The 19,378-nt window shown below is 43.2% G+C and overlaps 1 protein-coding gene across 2 annotated transcripts in view; it reads left to right on the top strand.

Annotated features, from left to right (window-relative positions):
- ELAPOR2 (endosome-lysosome associated apoptosis and autophagy regulator family member 2) overlaps positions 1–19,378 on the top strand; it is a 94,640-nt gene that overhangs the window by 36,782 nt on the left and 38,480 nt on the right. The window contains exon 2 of one of the 2 annotated variants that reach the window (XM_042053475.1): positions 11,689–11,809. The exons of the other annotated variant lie outside the window; for it this stretch is intronic. Within the exon in view, the coding sequence (XP_041909409.1) occupies positions 11,689–11,809 (121 nt within the window). The remainder of the gene's footprint in view (positions 1–11,688; positions 11,810–19,378) is intronic. 2 annotated transcript variants of the gene reach the window in all.

Here is a 19,378-nt window from a genome sequence, read left to right on the forward strand (position 1 = left end):
CTGGGTGCACCATCAGAGGGTCTCATGGAGCAGTGGTCAGATACCCCAGACTTCACCCAAGACCTGTGTGTTGCTTCTAACAAGCTTTTGTCATTCTGTTAAACAAGAAGCTAGAGTCTCCGTGGGTGTAAATCAGTGTGGCTCTGCAGGCAGCAGAGCTGTACCAAATTTTATCAACCAAGGGGACATGGATCCTGTGGGTTAAATGATGACAGAATTATCCTCGTGTGAGTTGCTGTGTGTGCATATGAAAATGCACAGGCAGGTGTGTGCGTGCCCACACACTCCTTAAAGGTGACTGGTTTTTTTATTTGTTTGTATTTAGTGCACCTTGGAGGCTTTACCTAGACAAGAGTTGTAAATGAAATGTCATCAGATCATTAACACATCCCCGACATGTTAACAAATTATTGAATGATTTGTAGTTAAAAAAGCCAGTTGAAAGACTCGCTGAATAATATTCCTGCAGGTCCCCTGGCATGTGCATATATTAGAAATCCATGTGATACAAAGCACAGGACAAAAATGATTGATAGCAGGTTACAGTGCTCTTCATTACAATGAATTAATTGATCACATCTAGCAGATATTCCTCCCAGCGGAATCGCTGGATATTGGACATGTCTCTCTCATTTCTCTTCTATCCTTGCTGTTGGAAACATGCCAGGCAGTTTTACACCATCATTTAAATTTATTTGTGACCTGAGAAAGTTGTGTTGCCCTTGAGACAGTTAACTTTTTAACATCCAGCTAAAAAAGTTTGGTGGTATTTTAGGAGATACAGGGATGGATATTATAAAAAGTTTTCTGATGAGGTGGAACTCCTCAGTCCAGTCCTGGCAGCAGGTCCCACCTGAGAGCTGTGTTGAAATGTTTTTCCTGATGCTTGAACTGCTCTTATTTGACTGGCATCCTGTTCTAAACCAAACAACTCCAAAGATATTAACCAGCACTGTTTTTCATAGTGCTGGGCAGTGGAACCCTAAAGCAAATGCTTGCAGGGAGTATCCCTTCAGCCTAGGGATGAGACTTCTTGTGACAGATAATGACAAGGATGTGTTGGTAGGGAAATAGAAGGGGAAACTTCTGCTGTTTTCTGTGCCATGCCATTTGACAGCTTATCCCCTCTTTCTGGTGGGTGCTTTTGGTGGCTCTTATGTGTTGGAATGACCAGCCAGAAACACAGAACAGGTTATTAACCTGCTGTTTTTACAAGTTCTCTCCTGGCAGAAGCGTCCTCTTTGCTGCACTTGTAACTGGCCTATTGCAGAGTCTTAAGTGTAAAGAAAATAAGTGCTTCAGGCCTTTCATTTCCCTGAAGCCATGCAAACAGTGGGCAAAATACTGTGGAATTGCATTAGTAAATTCAAATCTGTTTTGTGGTTTTTCCCTTTGCCTGTAGATAAGGCAGTACTATCTGTTAAAGAACTCAGCTGCTGGATTCCACTCCTGACCTGTCTTAGAATTTGGCATTAGGTAAGACAATAAAAAGTGGTCTGGTTCCCAGAATAATTTGCAGAGAAATGTCTCATCTCCAGTGTGCCAAATGAGATTATACTTGTAAGGCAGGTGAGTGAAGACTTCTCTGAGACTCCACAAGCAAGCCAGCAGCTGATGAAGGAGTAGGACTTATGCCTCTGGTCCATGATAACCTGCCTGTGCCTTGTAAGAGACCCAAGCCTGTTTGCCAAAGGATTTTATGTCTCCTGCCATTTTTACACGGTGCCATTTGCTACATTCATCTTGTGCATTATCTGAAATGTGTTACAGCCCTCACTCCCGCATCTCCAAATTACCCAAGCCAAGATATGGAGGGGCAATGAAGCAGGGTGAAAGGTTTAACTCCTCCTTTCTCCTCTAGGAAAAGAGTATTTTAGGTCTTAAGATACAATGCAAGTGTGTGTCATCATGTCTGAATTTCTTCCTGATGACTTTCCTGCAAGTTGCTTTTTGTAAAGCAGGGGTAGGAAGTATTGAAACAGGAATCAGCATTTCACCAAAGATGCAGTTAGAACACAAAGTTTATTCTCTTAACTCTCAATTTTCTATGGTCTGACTGGCATTAAAAAGTCTCTCTTTAATGAAGATTTGTAAGGCTTTGTTGCTAAGATCCAGAACATGCATTTGGAAACGCTATTGAGTGGCTTTGGAGATGTGTATCCCTAGAGACTGTTTTAATTTCCATATTCATTAAACTGTTCTGTGGTGCCCGAGAGACCCAAACCCTTGAATAATACAGCTGTGGAAGCTGGGAAAGGAGACATCAGGATCAATGAGTGCTTTCACCATCAATTTAATCCAGTTTAAGTCTGTGTGACCAATAGGTCAGTCCTGTTCCTGACTGAAAATGCTTTTCTTCCTCTGTCCATCTTTCTGCCTTGGCCACGCATTGCCACTCTTTCCTGTGTCCACATCAGTGCTGACACAGTGTGCAGGGAGCTGTTCTGCTGAAAACTAGGAGAACAAATGACTTTATGATGGATCAGGTTCTTTTTAAATGTAGTGCTGACACAAGGGAAGAGAAAAGACATAGTTTGGGGCAAGCAAACTGCTCAGGATTTCTTATTAGCTTATTAAACCATCACCAGAGATGCCTCCACAAATATAGTTTCTCTGCTTGAAAATAATCTTTTTGAGGACCATTTTGTGCCATCCTGTAGAATTCTCTATTTGGTATCTCCTTCCATGAAATTCAGTGGGATTATTTTAAAAGGTAGAAAGGTCTGCTTTCTCTAGAGCTTCAGTTGCAAGGACGGCAATGACCATCACCTGTTACTTAAACATCATCAGGGTGATGAGTACATGAGCTGGTTAACTGTGGCTCATCCTGTTGTCCTTTGAAGTGAGTGGATATCTTTTATTGACTTAACTGGGCAACAGATAAGGCCCTGGATGAAAGAGCCACTATTTTACTAGAGGCTACTTGTTTCTGTAGGTTGCAAAAATAACTAATCCCAGACACTTTCAAAGATGGCTAGGGGTTGGGCTGCACATAGCTTTTTTGTCAAGTTTTATTTAAAAGAAAAATAAATTTCTCATAGTCAAAGGGCTGCTGGCTGACCTGACCTTTTCAGACTGAAAATGGTCCCTGAAAGGAAAAATAAGATAATGATAATAAAAACTCTCATAGCCATTACTAGGCTGCTGCTGAAAGGGATTTGGCAAAGGCTGAGGAAGTGTCAGAGTGAGAAAGCACCACCTCTGCTGGAAGATGATGGTCTCTGACCTGGTGCCCTGTGAGGCTGGAGAAATTTCCACTGACTACAGCCAGAGAGAGAGTGCCTGACAGCCAAGACAAGAACTGTTCAGAGCACAGCCCGTTTCACACAGTTGATATTGTGTTACATGGGAATGCACTGTCCTTAAGAAACGACCTTCTTACAAATCATATAATAAATATATATAATTGTATAGCATAGTAAATGCAATTTCTTGGGGGACACAGCCAGCCTTTGGTGCCAGCCATGCTCTCTGAATCTCTTTATATGCTGAAATGGTATATTTTGGGCTGTGCTTTTCAACAAATAAACTCTTCACCCCCACGTATATCTCTCAGCTCTTCTGCTCAGCTTCCTTGCAGATGATATCTGCTTCATTAGCTGCCTGATGAATGGTCTGAGTACATTAGCATCATTTTATCGAGCCAATAACCATGAGCCTCACCCTGCAGAGCTGTGTAGTATCTGCCACTGGGAGGTTTCTAAAAGGTTAGGCAAAGTTCTGTCAGGAATGGTTTAGGTGTGGGGGGTAAGAAGATGGACTAAATGGCTTCTGAAATGCCCTTCTAGCCCTGCAATCTCTTAATTTATAACCCTGCTATAGAAATAGGACATGACTTCTATGACAAGCATCTCTGGGAGGCTTAGTTGAGAGGGGGACTGGAAGCTGTTCAGAGGCTGCACCAACACATTGAAAATGTCAGTTGCAGCCCAGCAGGTCACTGCTGGGTGCAGCAGGAAGGACCAGCAAGGATTGTCCCACCTAACCTCAGATATTTGTGTGGAAGCGAGTCTATACAAACTCAGCAGGTGTGGAGGGAGAAACAGATGCAGTTCATGTGTCCTACTCTGAACACCTGGGATGTGCTGGAACTACCTCCTGGTTATCTCTCTGGTGGTCAGCATCCCATGCTGCAGCAGGCTGACCAACAGCAAAGGAAGTCCTTTGACCTGGTTAGTGTGAGAACTCAGTGCCTTTTTCATTTCCAGTGGGACACAATATTCATCCAAATGCTTTTTTATCAGTTGTTGTTTGCAAACATTGCTAAGGGTTGTCTCTGTCTTCCTCCTGCTGACAGAGCTTCTCGTGGCTCTCTGAACTTCACCCATCACTCTGCAGGCATCTGTCCACTGCAGGTCACTCTGCTCACTGGCCTAGCTCTGGACATTTATTCTAACACATTTGGGTTAGAATTCTGGTTTACATTTAAATAGGTTATATAAATACTTAGTAAAATGTGATTTATTCTGATTCCTTGCAAATATTGATGATATATTTTTGCTGAATTCTGGCTTTCATTCAGTAAACCTCTTCAGTTCATCTTTAATTTCCAGATGGCTTTGGCAGTGTTCCAAACTCAGCTTCTGGTAGTTGAAACCTGGTGCTTGAATTAGATTCAAGATGCAAATAGGCTGATTTTCAGAAAGTCTGAATATATGCAGCTGCCTTGTGAAGTTCTATGTAATGCAATTAGGGATGGGATTCTTACTGCCAAAAAACCCTCAAATGAATTAGGGGTCCAGAAAAGAGAAATGTGGCAGAATACACGTAAATGTCTTTAGGAATTTGGGGATTTAGGAATAGTTGAAAGCTTGGCTCAAGTTTTCAGCTGAAAATCACTGATATAAGTAATTTCAAAGGAGATTAAAGAGGAACACGCTCATGTTGGGGAGAAGTGTAGAGCTGGGCATTAGGTCTGGAGGAGTGATGTGACAGCCCTGCTGACACAAGGGTCTGCTGCTCCCTCATGGGCTGCTGTGATAGGAGCACAGAGGGGCAGCAGGGATATTTCAGATATAATTACAAATAATGAGTGTGGTAAAAGAGGAGGAAGGGATAGAAGCTCAAAACTAACAAGAAATGGGAACTTGCTTCTCCTTTCCAAAGCCTGAATTAGAAGTGACTGATAAGCAGGCCTTGAAAGCTCTGGAGTAGTTTCAAAGTGTTGAAAGCATAGTCCCTGAGTGTGCTAATGCTATGGAAGCCAGACATGGGAAACAGTCATGCAGGGAGAATGCCTTGTCCCTGCATCTGCTGTCTTTTGGGGTGACATTTCTTGGTGTAGCAGGGAAGTGAAAATGTTGACTCATTTTCATTGAGATGAGTCTGAGGGGAATAACAGTAGTGCTCAGTGAGGCTGGATTCCCTTCTTATCTCTGCCCGTAGTCATTCTTTCCTTAAAAGAGGCTTTTATTTGTGATGAGGGTTGGTTGTTTTTTTTTTTTTAATAAATACACAGCTAATCCCTATTGTACATGTAAATATAGACAGCACAGAAGTCTGTAAAGATTATGGATGCCCCTTTTGGCAAGCAGTATCTTTTAATCGCATTGTGTGCAGTTAATCGGGTTAAGCAAAAGCACCAGTGGAACAAGAAGTCCACGTTCAGGGAAGGAGTAAGTGTCAGACCTCTGGAGAGTTGTTGGTTAGCAATACTGGGCAGGTAGCAGAGAAGAGTTTTTTTCTTTTTTTTTTTTTTTAGTTTGCCTCAGTGATGTGTGTGGTTGGAAAACAACAGGAGTAAAGCAAACTGTTAAACTGCAGGAGCCTTTTGCTATTGTGTTTCATAACAGATATGGTAAATGCTCATTGCTCCTGGGCTTCATCCAGTGTTTTCTGCCCAGACTGAGTGTTCAGTGCATTGGGCACTGGTTGTAAGGGCTTGTGCCCTCTCTGCTCTTCAATTCTAATTAAGTGGAAGGAGTGCAAGGCATCCCATGTATGTCAAAGGCAGCAATGAAAAAATTGGTGCAGAAAAATAGGAAAGGCATTGAAGAGGGCGTTGCTCTTTGTCATGGAGAAAGCTCATTGCTGCGGGGGTTGTCTGGAAGAAGGCTCTCCAGTCAGTGAAGAGGAAAACAATACTTGCAGAGTTTCAGAAATGCCCTGAAATAGGCATTTACTTTAACGCAGAGGCTCTGTGCCCTGGAAATGCCTGTGTCAGTCAACTGTTGTGGAGGATTGTAAGATACCTAGTTCAGATGTAGAGGTCTGGAAACATCTAATGTTACATTCACGGTGTCCGGGGAGCTGGGCAAGGGGGGCCCCTTGATATCACTTTAAATGAAGACGAGAATTGTATGCGAAGGGAGCTGCAGGGGACACAGAGTGGTACACACCTTGCTGAAGTGTTGCTCAGCGAGCTCGTGGTTGGCTGGGGCGAGGGCAGAGGTCCCAGGGAGCCAGGAGACCTCTGCTGGAGCTTTGCACAGCGTGTGTGCGAGGGTGCCAGGCCCACAGCATCAATCCCATATTGATGTGTTTTGAGCATAGGACTCTGGAAAAACTCTGTTGTGTTTTTGTGCCCCTGGCAGAGCTGTGACCGGTGCACCATCTCTTTGCCATCACGCACAAGGGCTTCTTCTTGGGCATGGTGTGCTTCCAAGAGAGCATGTGTAGGTCACAGAGTTTCTCGTTACAGTTTTCCATGGTACTGCAGATGTGATTTCACTAATTCTCCAAGAACAATAAAGCAGAATTCAGCACAGGGCAAACCAAACGCAGGTAACGCAGATGCCTATTTCTGGTAGCATTTTTCAGGTTACCATTAACCTTTCATTTGAAATTTAATGCTGAGGACTACACATTGATCCTGAGCAGTTTCTTGGAACAGCCCCAATTTTCTGACACTGTTGGGGCAGCACAGCATCCAGCTGCAGACATACTTGGCTTCTGCTGCTGCAGGCAGGGGTCGGCTGCAGCCTGCAAGGAAAGCTGTCAGCTGCAGCAAGCAGGAAAAGCTGGCTCCTTTGCAAGGAGCGAGCCCCAAACAAAGGTGGTCTAAAAGTGTTGGCAGAGGCAAAGGATGAGAGAGGGGTCTCTCTGTAGGTTCCAGCTGGTTTACTGCCAGTGGAGGGTCCAGGGGCAAAGACCAGGAAAAAGGGGACAGCACAGCATTTTGTACGGGGGTGGAACAAAGGGAAACAACCAATGGGGATTGACTGAGGAGGAGGAGACAACAGGGGAATAACCAATGGGGATAACCTAGGAGAGGGAATTACATGAACCAACCAATGGGGCATCGAAGAAGGGAGAACTTTCCAGAACTAAAACATAAGCAACTAGGGGAAATACATAAACATGAATTTATACATAAAACTGGGTGGAGAACTCCTGAACCAATAAACTTAAAACATGTAAACTAAGAACCTCTAGGAACGTGGGAACTCGCCGTAACCGCGGGGTGAGAGTCAGAGCTCTGTGTTCTGGAGGCCTGTCTGCCAGTTCTCTGAATGCTGTGCTGCTGTGGCCCCTGCCAAATGCACTGCAACGATTTTCCATTTAGAAAATTGCATGTTTTCCAAGTTTAACCCTATGTGGATGTTGTTAATTTTTTCTTGAGAGACACTTTCCAATGGAAAGTTACTTTTTGGGTCTGAAATTCAAACCAGTTTTGCCAAACCCTAGGAATTATGATCAATAAATAAGAAATTCTGTAGGAAATTATAGCTGAACTGAGGGAGGGACATGTTTAGAAGATGAAGGCTAAGAGCAGAAAAGTAATAAAACAGAGTCAGAATTACAGTTAAAATTAAAACAGGCCTGTGGCCAAATGTAAAGATACTATATGAGTTGATGATAGTGGGAAAAAACATTGAAAGCAGAGCCAGAGTAGTAGCTGGCAACAGATAACATCTGGCAATGGATTTGCCATGAAATTCATTTCAGAGAACTGGTGGGTGAAGAAATTTTTCTGTCATGGGGTTGGAAGTAGACAATCTTTAATGTTCCTTTCAACCCAAGCTGTTCTGTGATTCTGTGAAGAAATCCCAACATAATGCAGTAGCATTTTTCCATGAGAAACAAAGGTGTTGTGAGTGTCCCATGGTGCTGAGGAGGCTCCACGGTCAGCCTTCTATATTTGAAAGTTCAAATTCCTGAGGCAGATTAGAAGCACTGAGCCTGGTAAGCAGCATTAATGGGCAATTTCCATGCCTGAAACACTGTGTGTAATGAAAGGTGTGGGTGCTGCAGCCAAGGTGTGCTTCCAGCTCATAGGGATGGACCTGAGCTATGCTGGGGGCTGAGGGCATCACCATGGCTGCTAAACCAGCTTGAGATGCTGGATCATGTAGCTGAACCACAGCTCCCTGTAGTTACATTCACCCACCATAAGTAGCCACAGCAGTTAATTTAAAGTTGAAGTTGTGAGCTGCTGCTGTGCCTGTGATGCAGCCCTCAGTATTTGTTTCGTAGAATCATAGAATCACAGAATGGTTTGTGTTGGGAAGGGACCTTAAAGAGCTCGTGCCAAACCCTGTGCCATGAGCAGGGACATCTTCCACTGTCCCAGGTTGCTCAAAGCCCCATCCAACCTGGTCTGGAACACTTCCATGGATGGGGCATCTACAGTTTCTCTGGGGAATTTTTTTTTTGCAGATTCTTTGCAGGAGGGTTGGAACTAGATGATCTTTAGGTTTCTTCTAACATAGACCATTTTGTGATTCTGTGGTTCTCTGATTCTAAGACACTAGCATTGGTAGCTGGCAGAGATTTTTGTGTATGTATGGGTATATGACCAAAGGCAAAAGTTAATTCGAAGAGTCTTCAATACTGTCACTTATCAGATAAACAGCCATGTCCACAGAGGTGTCTTCAGACATAAAGCTGAATTGAAAGTCAGATAGAAAACAAGCAAACAAAAAACCCCACCCCAACCACACTTCCACAAGGGAACTGAGCACAGTACAGGGAAAAGTAATTGAAAGAGACCACAGAGAACTCTTGTTCTGCTGTACAAACTTTGTGAGTCTTTTGACTCCTCTGTGGACACTGTTGCACACAGGGATGGGGTGGTCAGAGGGAAGGACATGTGTTATGTCCATCTCTCCAGAAACCTCATCTGAATGGTTAAAGCTGGAGAGGTTTCCATGGAGGGATGGAAATTTGACTCATGTGCCTGAACATGGAAGAAGAGCAGAAGCCTTGTATTCTTTATAATTTTTGTTGCTGTCCTGAATTTTGAATCCCTGTTGATAGTTGACAGCTATCCAACCATTAGAGGGGATGTTTCTGCACTGCATGATGTGTCCCTCACAGCTGCCTCACTTCTGGGACCCAATTTGGCTGCAGAGGAATTACACTGCTGGCTCAACATCACTGAAGTGTGGTTTGAGAGGGTGGCTATGAGAGCAGCCTGGATTGTTGACACCAAACTGCTGTCTGTAATTTTTTGACCTGATACTAAATAGGAAATGGATCTGAAAGTGCATCAGAGTGCTTCAATATCCTTTTCTCTGCTTCACTCCAGTCTTGCATATTTAATTTAATAGATTAATTTTTTCTTATGTCATATGAACTAGGAGATGGATCTATTACATTTATGTATTCTGGTCACCTTGTAGGCAGATTTCATACCAAGATTCAGGACTTTTTTTTTTTAATGCATTCCTGAAAGATTGCATAATTAGATGAAAGGGGGAAAATACATATTACATTTGAGTATATTTGTAGAGTTGGGAGTGTGTTATATCATATTTCATGTGTTGATCTGGGTTTAGTTTTTTTGAGACAAATAGTTTTCCTTGTCACTGTGCTGTGAGTTAGGTTTCTAAACCATTGATTGAGCTACAAAGATAATTATTGAGCTTTGAAAATATTAATTCCAGAGAAATCAGATTATTATTTGCACCTGGATGCAAAATAGCAACGGCTTTAATGATGTTTAGGTAGAACTTTATTAACATCTGAGTATCTCTGGAGAGCTATGGTAACAGTAGGAGAAGTATTAAACTTGGTATTGTTTGTTTTAGTAAATTCTCATTGTAAATGAGAATTTCAAGTCTTCTCCATGTGAGTCAGCTGAATATTTGCAGGAATTAACTAATCTATTATCAGAGCCAGCATGGATCAACTCTTATGCAGCTGATCCCCCTTCTTCTGGTCCATCATGTACAATGTCAACTGCAAGGGAAGGAACAGGGAAAGATTGTCTCCAAAATAATCCCTGTGTGCACAGAGTAGCTCCTCCTGGGGTAGCAGAGGGTAGGGCCTGATGTCTGCAGTCATGGCAGGAAGGCAGATTTCTGCTGCCTCTTGCTTGGGGTTTGCTGTAGCGAGAGTGAGCTGCACCAGCTAAAGAGATCTTGGGCTTGTGCCTTGGGCTGCAGACAAGGCCACTGCCTTCCCTCCTTGGTTCATGGCCAGTCCTACCAGGAGAAGACAGATAAATTAAAAGGAGCCAACCAGACTCTATGGATCACCACACCAGGCTGCCCCAAAATGATGTTCAGAAACATCAAGCCTGTGGCTAAATTTTCCTTGGCCCCATGAATTTTTGTGTTATTTTTATGGGCCATGAAGGGATGTGCAGTAATGAAGGTGGGCTTCCCCTAAGGAAAAGGAGAAGACTCCATCCAAATTAAGTGGCTAGTTTCCCTCTGTAGCCAGTGGGGAGAAAGAAGTGTTTCTAGGATGGGTTATCTCCTTGTCCCCTCTGCAACAGGTGTCTAAAATAGGCATATGGCCAGTGTTTTACCTTGATTACTGCAGAGGGAGCTGGAGGTGGCCTTGCCCATGTGGAGCCATTTTGAGGAGCTTGCCAGGACGTGTCATTTGAACACAGGTCTGTTCCCTCTTACGAAAGTCATTCACTGTTTCTGCCAGCTCCACCCCAACTCTCTCTTGGTACCAAACTGGTTGAAGAATGAGATGTTGCTGAGGTTTATTTTAATCATAAACTTCTGGGCTCTGAATTTGAAAACAGAGCTATAAACTCAAAACTAAAAATGTAATTAAATGTGAGTCTAGATTTTATGTGGGATCTGAGTCAATACTACTAATAAGATGAATAGCTAATATTCTTTCCTAGCTAATGCTAGGAAGTTTCTTAACTGTTTTTCACTGAGTCTGCCCAGGGCTTATCTCAGCCACAGAGACCATGGCACTGATCTCCCCTCACACCATCGTTCTGTGTTGAGGTACTCTTCAGAGCTGACCCTGGGTGGCATTTTCAGAGGTATCCCAGTACTGGGTTTATCTGCCCTAATTTGCCTGGGATTCCTCTGAAATTGTCAAAGAGGGAAAGGCACTTGCAGAAGGAATCATCCCATCCATCTTAGACATCCAGCCTATCATGGCATGACTCATGCTCTTGAGTATGGCTTGCTCCATTGATCAAAGAGGAAGCCTTGCTGGCTGCTGTAGATCAGCTACTGTGATGGACAGAAATTTTTGATCAATCCTGCTCTAAGAGACAGGGAAAAAAATTCTAGTGGAATCTGCATCCTGTCTATCAAGTGCTTTTGCAAATCCCAACTTCTGCCCTAGCATTTTGCTGCACAGCTTCTGATGAGTGCTGTGCTTGCTTTGTGATGATACATGGCAATCATCAAAGCTGCACAGTATGTTCCACGCCAGCTACTTCCTCTCTGGTTTAATTACAACTGAGTTTGCTAATCCCAGTCTTGATTAATGAGCTTAATATGCAAATGTTATGATGAAACTGAAACTCTTTGTAATTGCTTGCAGACAGATTACCACTTCGAGTACACAGAGTGCGACAGCAGTGGCTCCAGATGGAGGGTGGCTGTCCCGAATCCGTCAGTGGAGTGCTCTGGACTACCTGACCCCGTGAAAGGGAAGGAATGCAGTATGTTGTGACTTTTCATTTTACAGACTGTTACCTGCTTTTTGTGCTATTTACCTTTGTAGGGCTTCTAAGGTCTGCCACTGATGTCCCGAGTTTCCTTGAGTTGTCCTTCCCCTCCAATCCGACTTTGTCTCCTGGAGATGTGGAGCAGGGATTGTCTTTGCAGTGTATCTGTGCAAGTCACTGTCTGTTACAGGTAGCCTTTTATGCTGATTCACAGACAAGGCACATCTATGACAGCACTCCTGAAGAGGTATGGTTGCTTGTCTTGAGCTGCCCTGCTCCCCAGTTCTTCAGCTCTCCAGTTCATTTGTAGCTGTACTTGCCCAAATGGTGACCAGGAGTGGTCAAACTATATTTGCATAGTGTCCAGATTCTCATTACTTTCATTATTTAGCTAATTCATAAGCTGAATGTATAAGGAATGGTAAATGTCTTACTTGCCTGAGTTATTTTTATGATGAAGCTCCTGCATTTTATTTATTTATGCATTTGTTTTTTTTAACAACTTGGAGTGTTTTCATATCACTTGGTTCTCCATTTTTTTTAAATGTTGAAACACTTCTTTGCATCTGGCATATAAACGAACTGCTGCTCTGCAAACACATCCCTCACTGCTTTGTAGCTTCCCAGTTTGAATGCTCTTTCCCATCACACTTCCTTGCTCTAGCAATTCTCTCCACAAAAGATGCTAGCGGTGATTTATACCAGGGGGTATAAATTATTGTATCTGACAAATAGGATGAACAATGGCAACATTTTTGCAGTTCTATTGTAGAAGAGGTGAGATTTACTCACTCCTGACTCTCCTTCTCTAAAGGTTTATTTTCATTTCTTTATGTTCCAGTGTGAGGTACATAAATGTTTTCTGTAGCAGTGTTGATCACTGGAAGGTTTCTGACTGCTTGCAAGCGTCATTTGTCAATGTGTCATTCCGGGTATTTGGGTTTAGTTTCCAAGGTTTTAAATCTGGAATCTCTGTATATCCTTACGAGGTGCTTTTTCAGTTACAGAAATACAGACCTGAGAAGCATCTCAGGTGATCCCATAATTCATCCTCCAGCCCAAATAGCTGTAGTAGAGATGACTGTCATTCATGGCTGATGTTTGGCTGGACTGTTTTCAGGCACTCTAGTGATGAAGAGCCCAGAAGCTCTCCAGCTATTTGCTCATATATTTTGTCCTTTTCATTTTCCCTCCTGTTAAAGATTTTTCTGCTGTTGAATCTCCGTTGTTATACTTCAAGCCTATCACTTTTTGCTACCTGCACTATAAAGGAGCAGATAGTTTTATTTCTTCTGCTGCACAACCACTTTTGGTGTACCCTGAAGTACATAGGTATAACTCGTTTTTTCTGACATACATTATTTCTTCTTAAATCTTGTGATAAATGGCTTAAGGTCCAGCAACATTACACTATCCTCAACTTTCTGCTATAGATTTCAACAAATGGTTCACTTCCTTCTTCATTTTCTATTATTTGTGCCTGTTTCTGGTCTTTAAATCACTTACAATGAGAATTCAGCTGGTTTATAACAATAGACGAATCTCTGGCTTCTCAATATCTGGCCTCTGCGAGACAAGGTGAAAACTTTTCCCAGCAGATGGGCTCTGATATTATACACTAAAATACAGGATTCTGTTAAATATACTGGAAGACTCATCTCCTTCTTGTAATGTTGCTGTTAAATCCCATGACAGTTCATCTGGTCTTACTGAAGCCCTCAGATCTCATCTCCCTGGGCTCTTGGAGTTCTGCAGTTTTTTTCTGTGTATAGTAAATTAACTGGCTTCAGGAGCTGTCTGGCTATGTTCTGATGACAAAAGTAGTTTTAGGTTTCTCATCTCTTAGTCTTTCACCTTTTGCTTAAAGAACAACCAATCTTTCAGCCTGAAAACATGAATCTGTCAACAGCAGTCAGTCACTGCAGAAATGTGCAGGGAACCCTTCTCCCATTCAGCTTGGCTAATGTGGTAGTTTTTACTGTAAAATATTTTAACCAGAGTAGAGTTTGGCTGACAGTCCATTCTCCAGTGGGTGGGATAAACTGGGAGAGGTAGCTTTTGAAAACTGACTGCCCTGCAAATCTCTAGAGTTTGCACATGGGGGTCTGTTGTTGATGATGTGTTGAAAATGCTGACAAATATCTCCTTACTGTCTTGTCATATTCTCTAAGCTGATGGCTTCTGTCTCATCTGACAGCACAGCAGCTGGACCAAAGACATCTTACACTAAAAGCATGCATTTCTGCACCCTAAGGAAAACAAAAAGTTCTGTATCTGAGGCGTCTACAACTCACGTTCTTGGTGGATTGTGTGCAGAGTGGGATTTGTGCTTCAGGCTTGGCCAGGGGTTGCACACAACTCACATTGATGGCTCCTTGAGATGCCTTCCTTCTCTCTTAGGCCTGGTCCTATTTTATCCCAAGATCTATCAAGAAATGCCAGAACTATGCCATATCCTCTGAGGTGAGTCTTTCTGGGCATTCTGAAATTTATTCAGATTCTCTTACATCTCAGAGGACTTACCCTGTGCCAGGACATATCACACTGGCATTTTGGCATTTGGTAGAATCCTGGAGTCTCCTTGGGTCTTTCTTTGGTCCTTCAACCTGCAGAATCAGGGCCTACAGTAAAATCAGTCTGGGTAGGATGAGTTCTAGCTTGAGAGGTCAGTTATCTTCAGAAGTTTTGTTCAGCATCTGTTAGTCATGAGATACACTGCGGCCAACCATGTCTCTGGTCTTAAGAGAGAGTTGCACTTGTATAGCAGTTGCAGTTGTAAAGCAGCATGAGCTCTTAGGGCTTTTTTGTCTCCTTGAGATTGTAGAGCCCTCAGTGGACACAATGGATATGGGGGAATCTGTATGAGAAAGTGAGGTTTTTTGGAACACATCTGCTGTCACTGCTGACTTTGCAAAGTTTGCAGCTGTTTTCATCTACTCAGAAATGCTGCTGCTTGAGAATATCTGCCACTGATCTTTCCTGCTCCCTGAAAACAGAAGTGACGTGCAGGCTGTCATTAATTTTGAATCCTGAGAATACTGTGACAACCTCTCCTTCTTCCAAATGCTCAGCAGTCATTCTCTTTAAATTGTGCCTGAACTAGGAATTTGAAAGATGGTATAACAATATGTTAAATGTCTCCTGCTCTGTAAATACGTCTAGGCTGTGGCCTCCAGTGGAATGGAAAGACACTTGAGATTGCTAAAAATGTGTTAGCTCAGGTGCTTCCCATGTCTGGAGCAATTGAACTGTTGCACCAGAGCTCAGTTGGTATCTTGAGATGTGCTCGTTTTCAGGATGCTGTGTTTTACTGCTTTTCATTTGAATGAACCCATTTAAAATTAGGTTGGCTATCTCTGTGCTCTGCTGCATTTTGAAGCACACAGCGACCTGCAAATCACAACTGACTGTGTCCTGCTGAGCACAGCCCCAACATTCCCTAGAACTGCTGTAGGCTCCGAAACCTGCCAGGATTCTACCCTGTTTTTGAGTCTTCAGAAACTTAATCAGCAAAGTTCACCTGCAGAGAGGAGAGTGTCCTTTGAGAAATAGTCATGGGGTTCATAGTAGAAAGGGCTGTCATATTTTGACTACGTTACGACCTGGTTATTAGAAGGGTTTTTCACCTTCTTCTTGCCACAAGCACGAGCAGCACAATGATCCACCTTCCCTCCTGTTACCCTCCTGCCCTCCACACCTCTCCCATGTAGGTGGTAGGTGGGAAGGAGGAAGGAGGCTCACAGGAGAGGTTTTTGTGGTGCTGTAGGAGGTCCTGCTGTGCAGTGACCCAGATATGTGAGGGAAGCTGCAGTAGCAGCTCTTCAGTTGCAAGGCACTGGGACAATGTGTCCTGTTCTGTATTTCACTCCTCTCTATTTTTTCTGTTCTCCTTGCCATATGGGGCTGTAGTCATCACCACTTTCAGACCCTGCAGCCTGTGTTTTCCCATTCAGCATGGTGTGGTACTTCAGTGGTCACCCTGTGGGGCTGGGCTACCTCTGGACAGGCCATGGCATGGCCAAACCAGACTGCTTGGACACCTCTCAGGTTTCTGTTTGTTCAGAGCTGAGTCACATTTTTAATGCTGTCACATTACGGTTGCAAGGGTTCCTGTGAAGAGATGCATTCAAAGTCCAGAAAGATCTTGGCTAGGAAAAAGGCAATATTTATTACTCCTAGACCTACTCTGTCTCTCCTCTGCTTCCCGTTTAAGATGTCCCCTCCAGGCGTTTTCCCAATACTGTTTTGGAGGTAGGATACATACATGGAGGTGGAAGTGGCAGACAGAGAGCTTCCCTCAGCAGAATCCAGACCTCTGAATCACTCCTGACAGTTGGGAATGTGCTTTACAAATTTGATCTCCTTCATTTTTAATTACCACAGATCTCCCTCTGATCCCTTCATGAGTCTGATAGCAGGAAGGGAATTTAGCTGATAAGGATCACTGCCATCAGGGCAGTTGCTTGGGGTTTTAAATAGAGAATATTGATGGCAGTCCAAGGGAGCAGTTTGCTTTAGGGCTAAGCCCTTGCCTGCACCCCTTCATGGCTGTTATCTCTGGGAGCTCTTTGTTTTGGTGTGGGGCTGTAGGCAGTGTCTAATGGGGACTTTTTGGGATTTGACAGTGGGAGCAGCACTTGGCATCGTCCTCATGCTGACACTGCACTGCAGTCTGTGGCCACCATCAGGCTCTTCTGCCAGCCTGACCATATGCTGCATGTTTTACACTCAAGAGTCTGAATTCGGAGCCTGCCTTCCTTCCTGCCTGCCTTCCTTCCTTCCTGCCTGCCTTCCTTCCTTCCTTCCTTCCTGCCTGCCTGCCTTCCTTCCTTCCTTCCTTCCTTCCTTCCTTCCTTCCTTCCTCTCTCCCTCCTTCCCTCTCTCAGCAAGTATAACCCAAATAGTGTGCTCATGGTGTGCTCTCCAGGTGCACTGATATTCTCATCTCAGAAGATTTTTTTTCCCAAAAAGGAAAATTTGGGTCACATTTTGACCTCATATTATTTTAAAATATTAACTCTCTTATTCCTTATTTCTAATATTAACAGAATATTAGTTATTTTTTACTGTCCTAGGAAAGAATAGGTTGCACCTTATCTCATAAATATATGCATATTTTAGTAGTGCTATGTGCATAATAAACTATAGTGAGAGTAATAGAGCATTTTTAAAGGAGTTGCATTTGCTGTGTTCAAGAGAGAAAAGTGCTGGTAAGGGTCATTGTTATAGTCAGCATCCAAATGCCAGTTATAATTATCATCAGGAAGGTTTCTTAAGAAAGGAGACAAAAAAATATTGATAATATAGAGGAACTTGATCAAATTATTGGAACAGGCTGCCCAGGGAGGTGGTGGAATCACCATCCCTGCGAGTGTTCAAAAACCGTGGAGATGTGGCACTTGGGGACATGGTTTAGTGGTGGAGTTGGCAGTGTTGGGTTAATGGCTGGACTTGATGCTTTTAGAGGTCTTTTCCAATGATTCTGTGATTCTGTGGCCCTGCTTAGCAATGTGCACCTTTACCTGGTGCCGCTAAGGTAGGAACAACTTCTTTGAAATCAGAAATGTGGTTTAGTTCTGAAGTGAGTTTTGTGAGCCTGTACCAAATGACAAATGTGAAAAGCTCCACCAACTTCAGAAAATAGACTGTCCTCAATTATGATGTGCTTTACTGGAGTCTGAGAGCAAAATTTGACCTGATTTATTGCTACTGAGCTGTGGTTGTTGAGTGTATTCTAACTTGTGTAATCTGCTCCCAGGATACCACAGGAGGAGATACGGATCTTCATGCTAATTGCAGACTCAATTAGGGCAAATGACCTTTTTAAGGTTGTATGTTTTATAACACTTTAAGGCAATTTACATGTTCAGCAGGAGTTTTAGCATTTTTCTTTCATAACAGGAAATTTAAATAGAAGGTTTTGAGTTTGATGTTTTCTCAGTCTTTGGTAAAGTTGGATATCCCAAGCAGGTAAGAACTGGGCCTGCTCCTAACTCCCCTGAAGTCAGTGGGCATCTGCAGGTTTTGTGTGCACACACACAGTAATGCAGGGCTGCCATGGAGCAAAGCTGTTCAGCCAGCAGGGGTGTGCACAGCACGGTTTGAGAGCTGCTACTAAAAGGCTGTGGTTTAGCAAAACACCCCAGCAGATGTTTATTCCTGTTCCTCTTAGAGCATCCCTGCTAATTCGTGTTCCTAACTCCAGTCAGGTAGGTGAGTCTTACTGATAGTATTAGGTTTCTCACCTCGACTGTGGCTTGAGGCTACACTTTCCCATGGCATTTCCATGTGGATTGATGCCCTGAGAGATACCCCAGTTTTACAAGTATTTTTTCCAGAATTTTTACTCTGTGCATGAGCAAGACACTGTTTTTGGAGAACAAGTCACGTTTTTGGATTTTTGAAGCACAGATTCAAAACAAAATAGGTAAATAATTAAAAAGCTGAAGAGTTTGCACTGAACCCTTAGAATTTAATTCCTGGAGAAGAGTTACTGGAAACTGCATGTTGATGTGAGACTATGAAGGGAAAGGCTAGCCTTAGTGTCTTCTGATGAATTCTTCACCTTGTTCATGTATACAATGCAATTAAATAAGTTGAAAAGAAATTCCTCTGTGTCATTAATTTCTCTCTCGGTAGGGAAGCAGCTGGCAAGACCTTGGGATTTGTTATGGCTTGGTAGAGAGATGAGAGGCAAGGACTGTGTGTGTGTGCAGAGAACATCAAATGGCACTAGAACCACTTTGGGTGATGAGCAATCAGAATATGCCTGATGGAGTCAGTGGGGGCTGGAGGGCTGCTCCGTCACCTCCAGGTCTGTTTCCTGCCATCTCCACTGGGATGGCTGTTGAAACCCTGGTGGCAAATGTGCTTCCTGACGTCTTGGTGATCGCTGCCTTCCTGCACCCTACACTGCACTGCCGTGAATTGATTATTTCCATTCCAAACCCACCCCTTTCAGTATCCAAATGATGCAATAAAATGATAATTAAAGTGTCCCATGTGCCAGGCCAGCTGGGGAAAAGAGGTGAACTGAAAAAAGCTTTGCTCTATTTCATTATTTTTTGGATAAAAGGAAAAACTACTTAATCCTAAGAAAAGGAAAGGTCTCTTCCACAGAAGGTACTCTTTACCAAGTTATGTCAGGCTTCAGTATGGTTCAAGCCTAAACAGCCTAGACAGCCTTTTTTTTTTTTTAAATTAAGATTCAGTCTGGTTCCTGGTAACACATTGGGAAATGATGACTGAAGAAAACGAACATCAATTATTCACAGTCTATTGGAGAAGCCTTGTATAAATTATTCACAGAAGACATTCTGAAGCTGGTGAGATTATAGGAGACATTAATAATGAAGCAATGATTTCCTCTCATCCTTTGTCTTCCTCTTTTTTTCTTCCTCGTTCTGTATTTTGGTTGGTCCTTGGTTCCATGTTGTGTGGACCCTGATGCCCCAGGCTGTCACTGAAAAGCCTCCCTGGGCTTGTCCTTGGCCACATCTGCCCCTCCAGGCATGGAGGCTTGTGGCATGTGTCTGCTGAAAACAGCAGCTGTTCAGAGACACA

This window comes from Corvus kubaryi, unplaced genomic scaffold, assembly GCF_017639235.1.
Source record: "Corvus kubaryi isolate FWS band 111438036 unplaced genomic scaffold, C.kubaryi_AGA036_p1.0 135, whole genome shotgun sequence".
Lineage (NCBI taxonomy): Eukaryota > Metazoa > Chordata > Aves > Passeriformes > Corvidae > Corvus > Corvus kubaryi.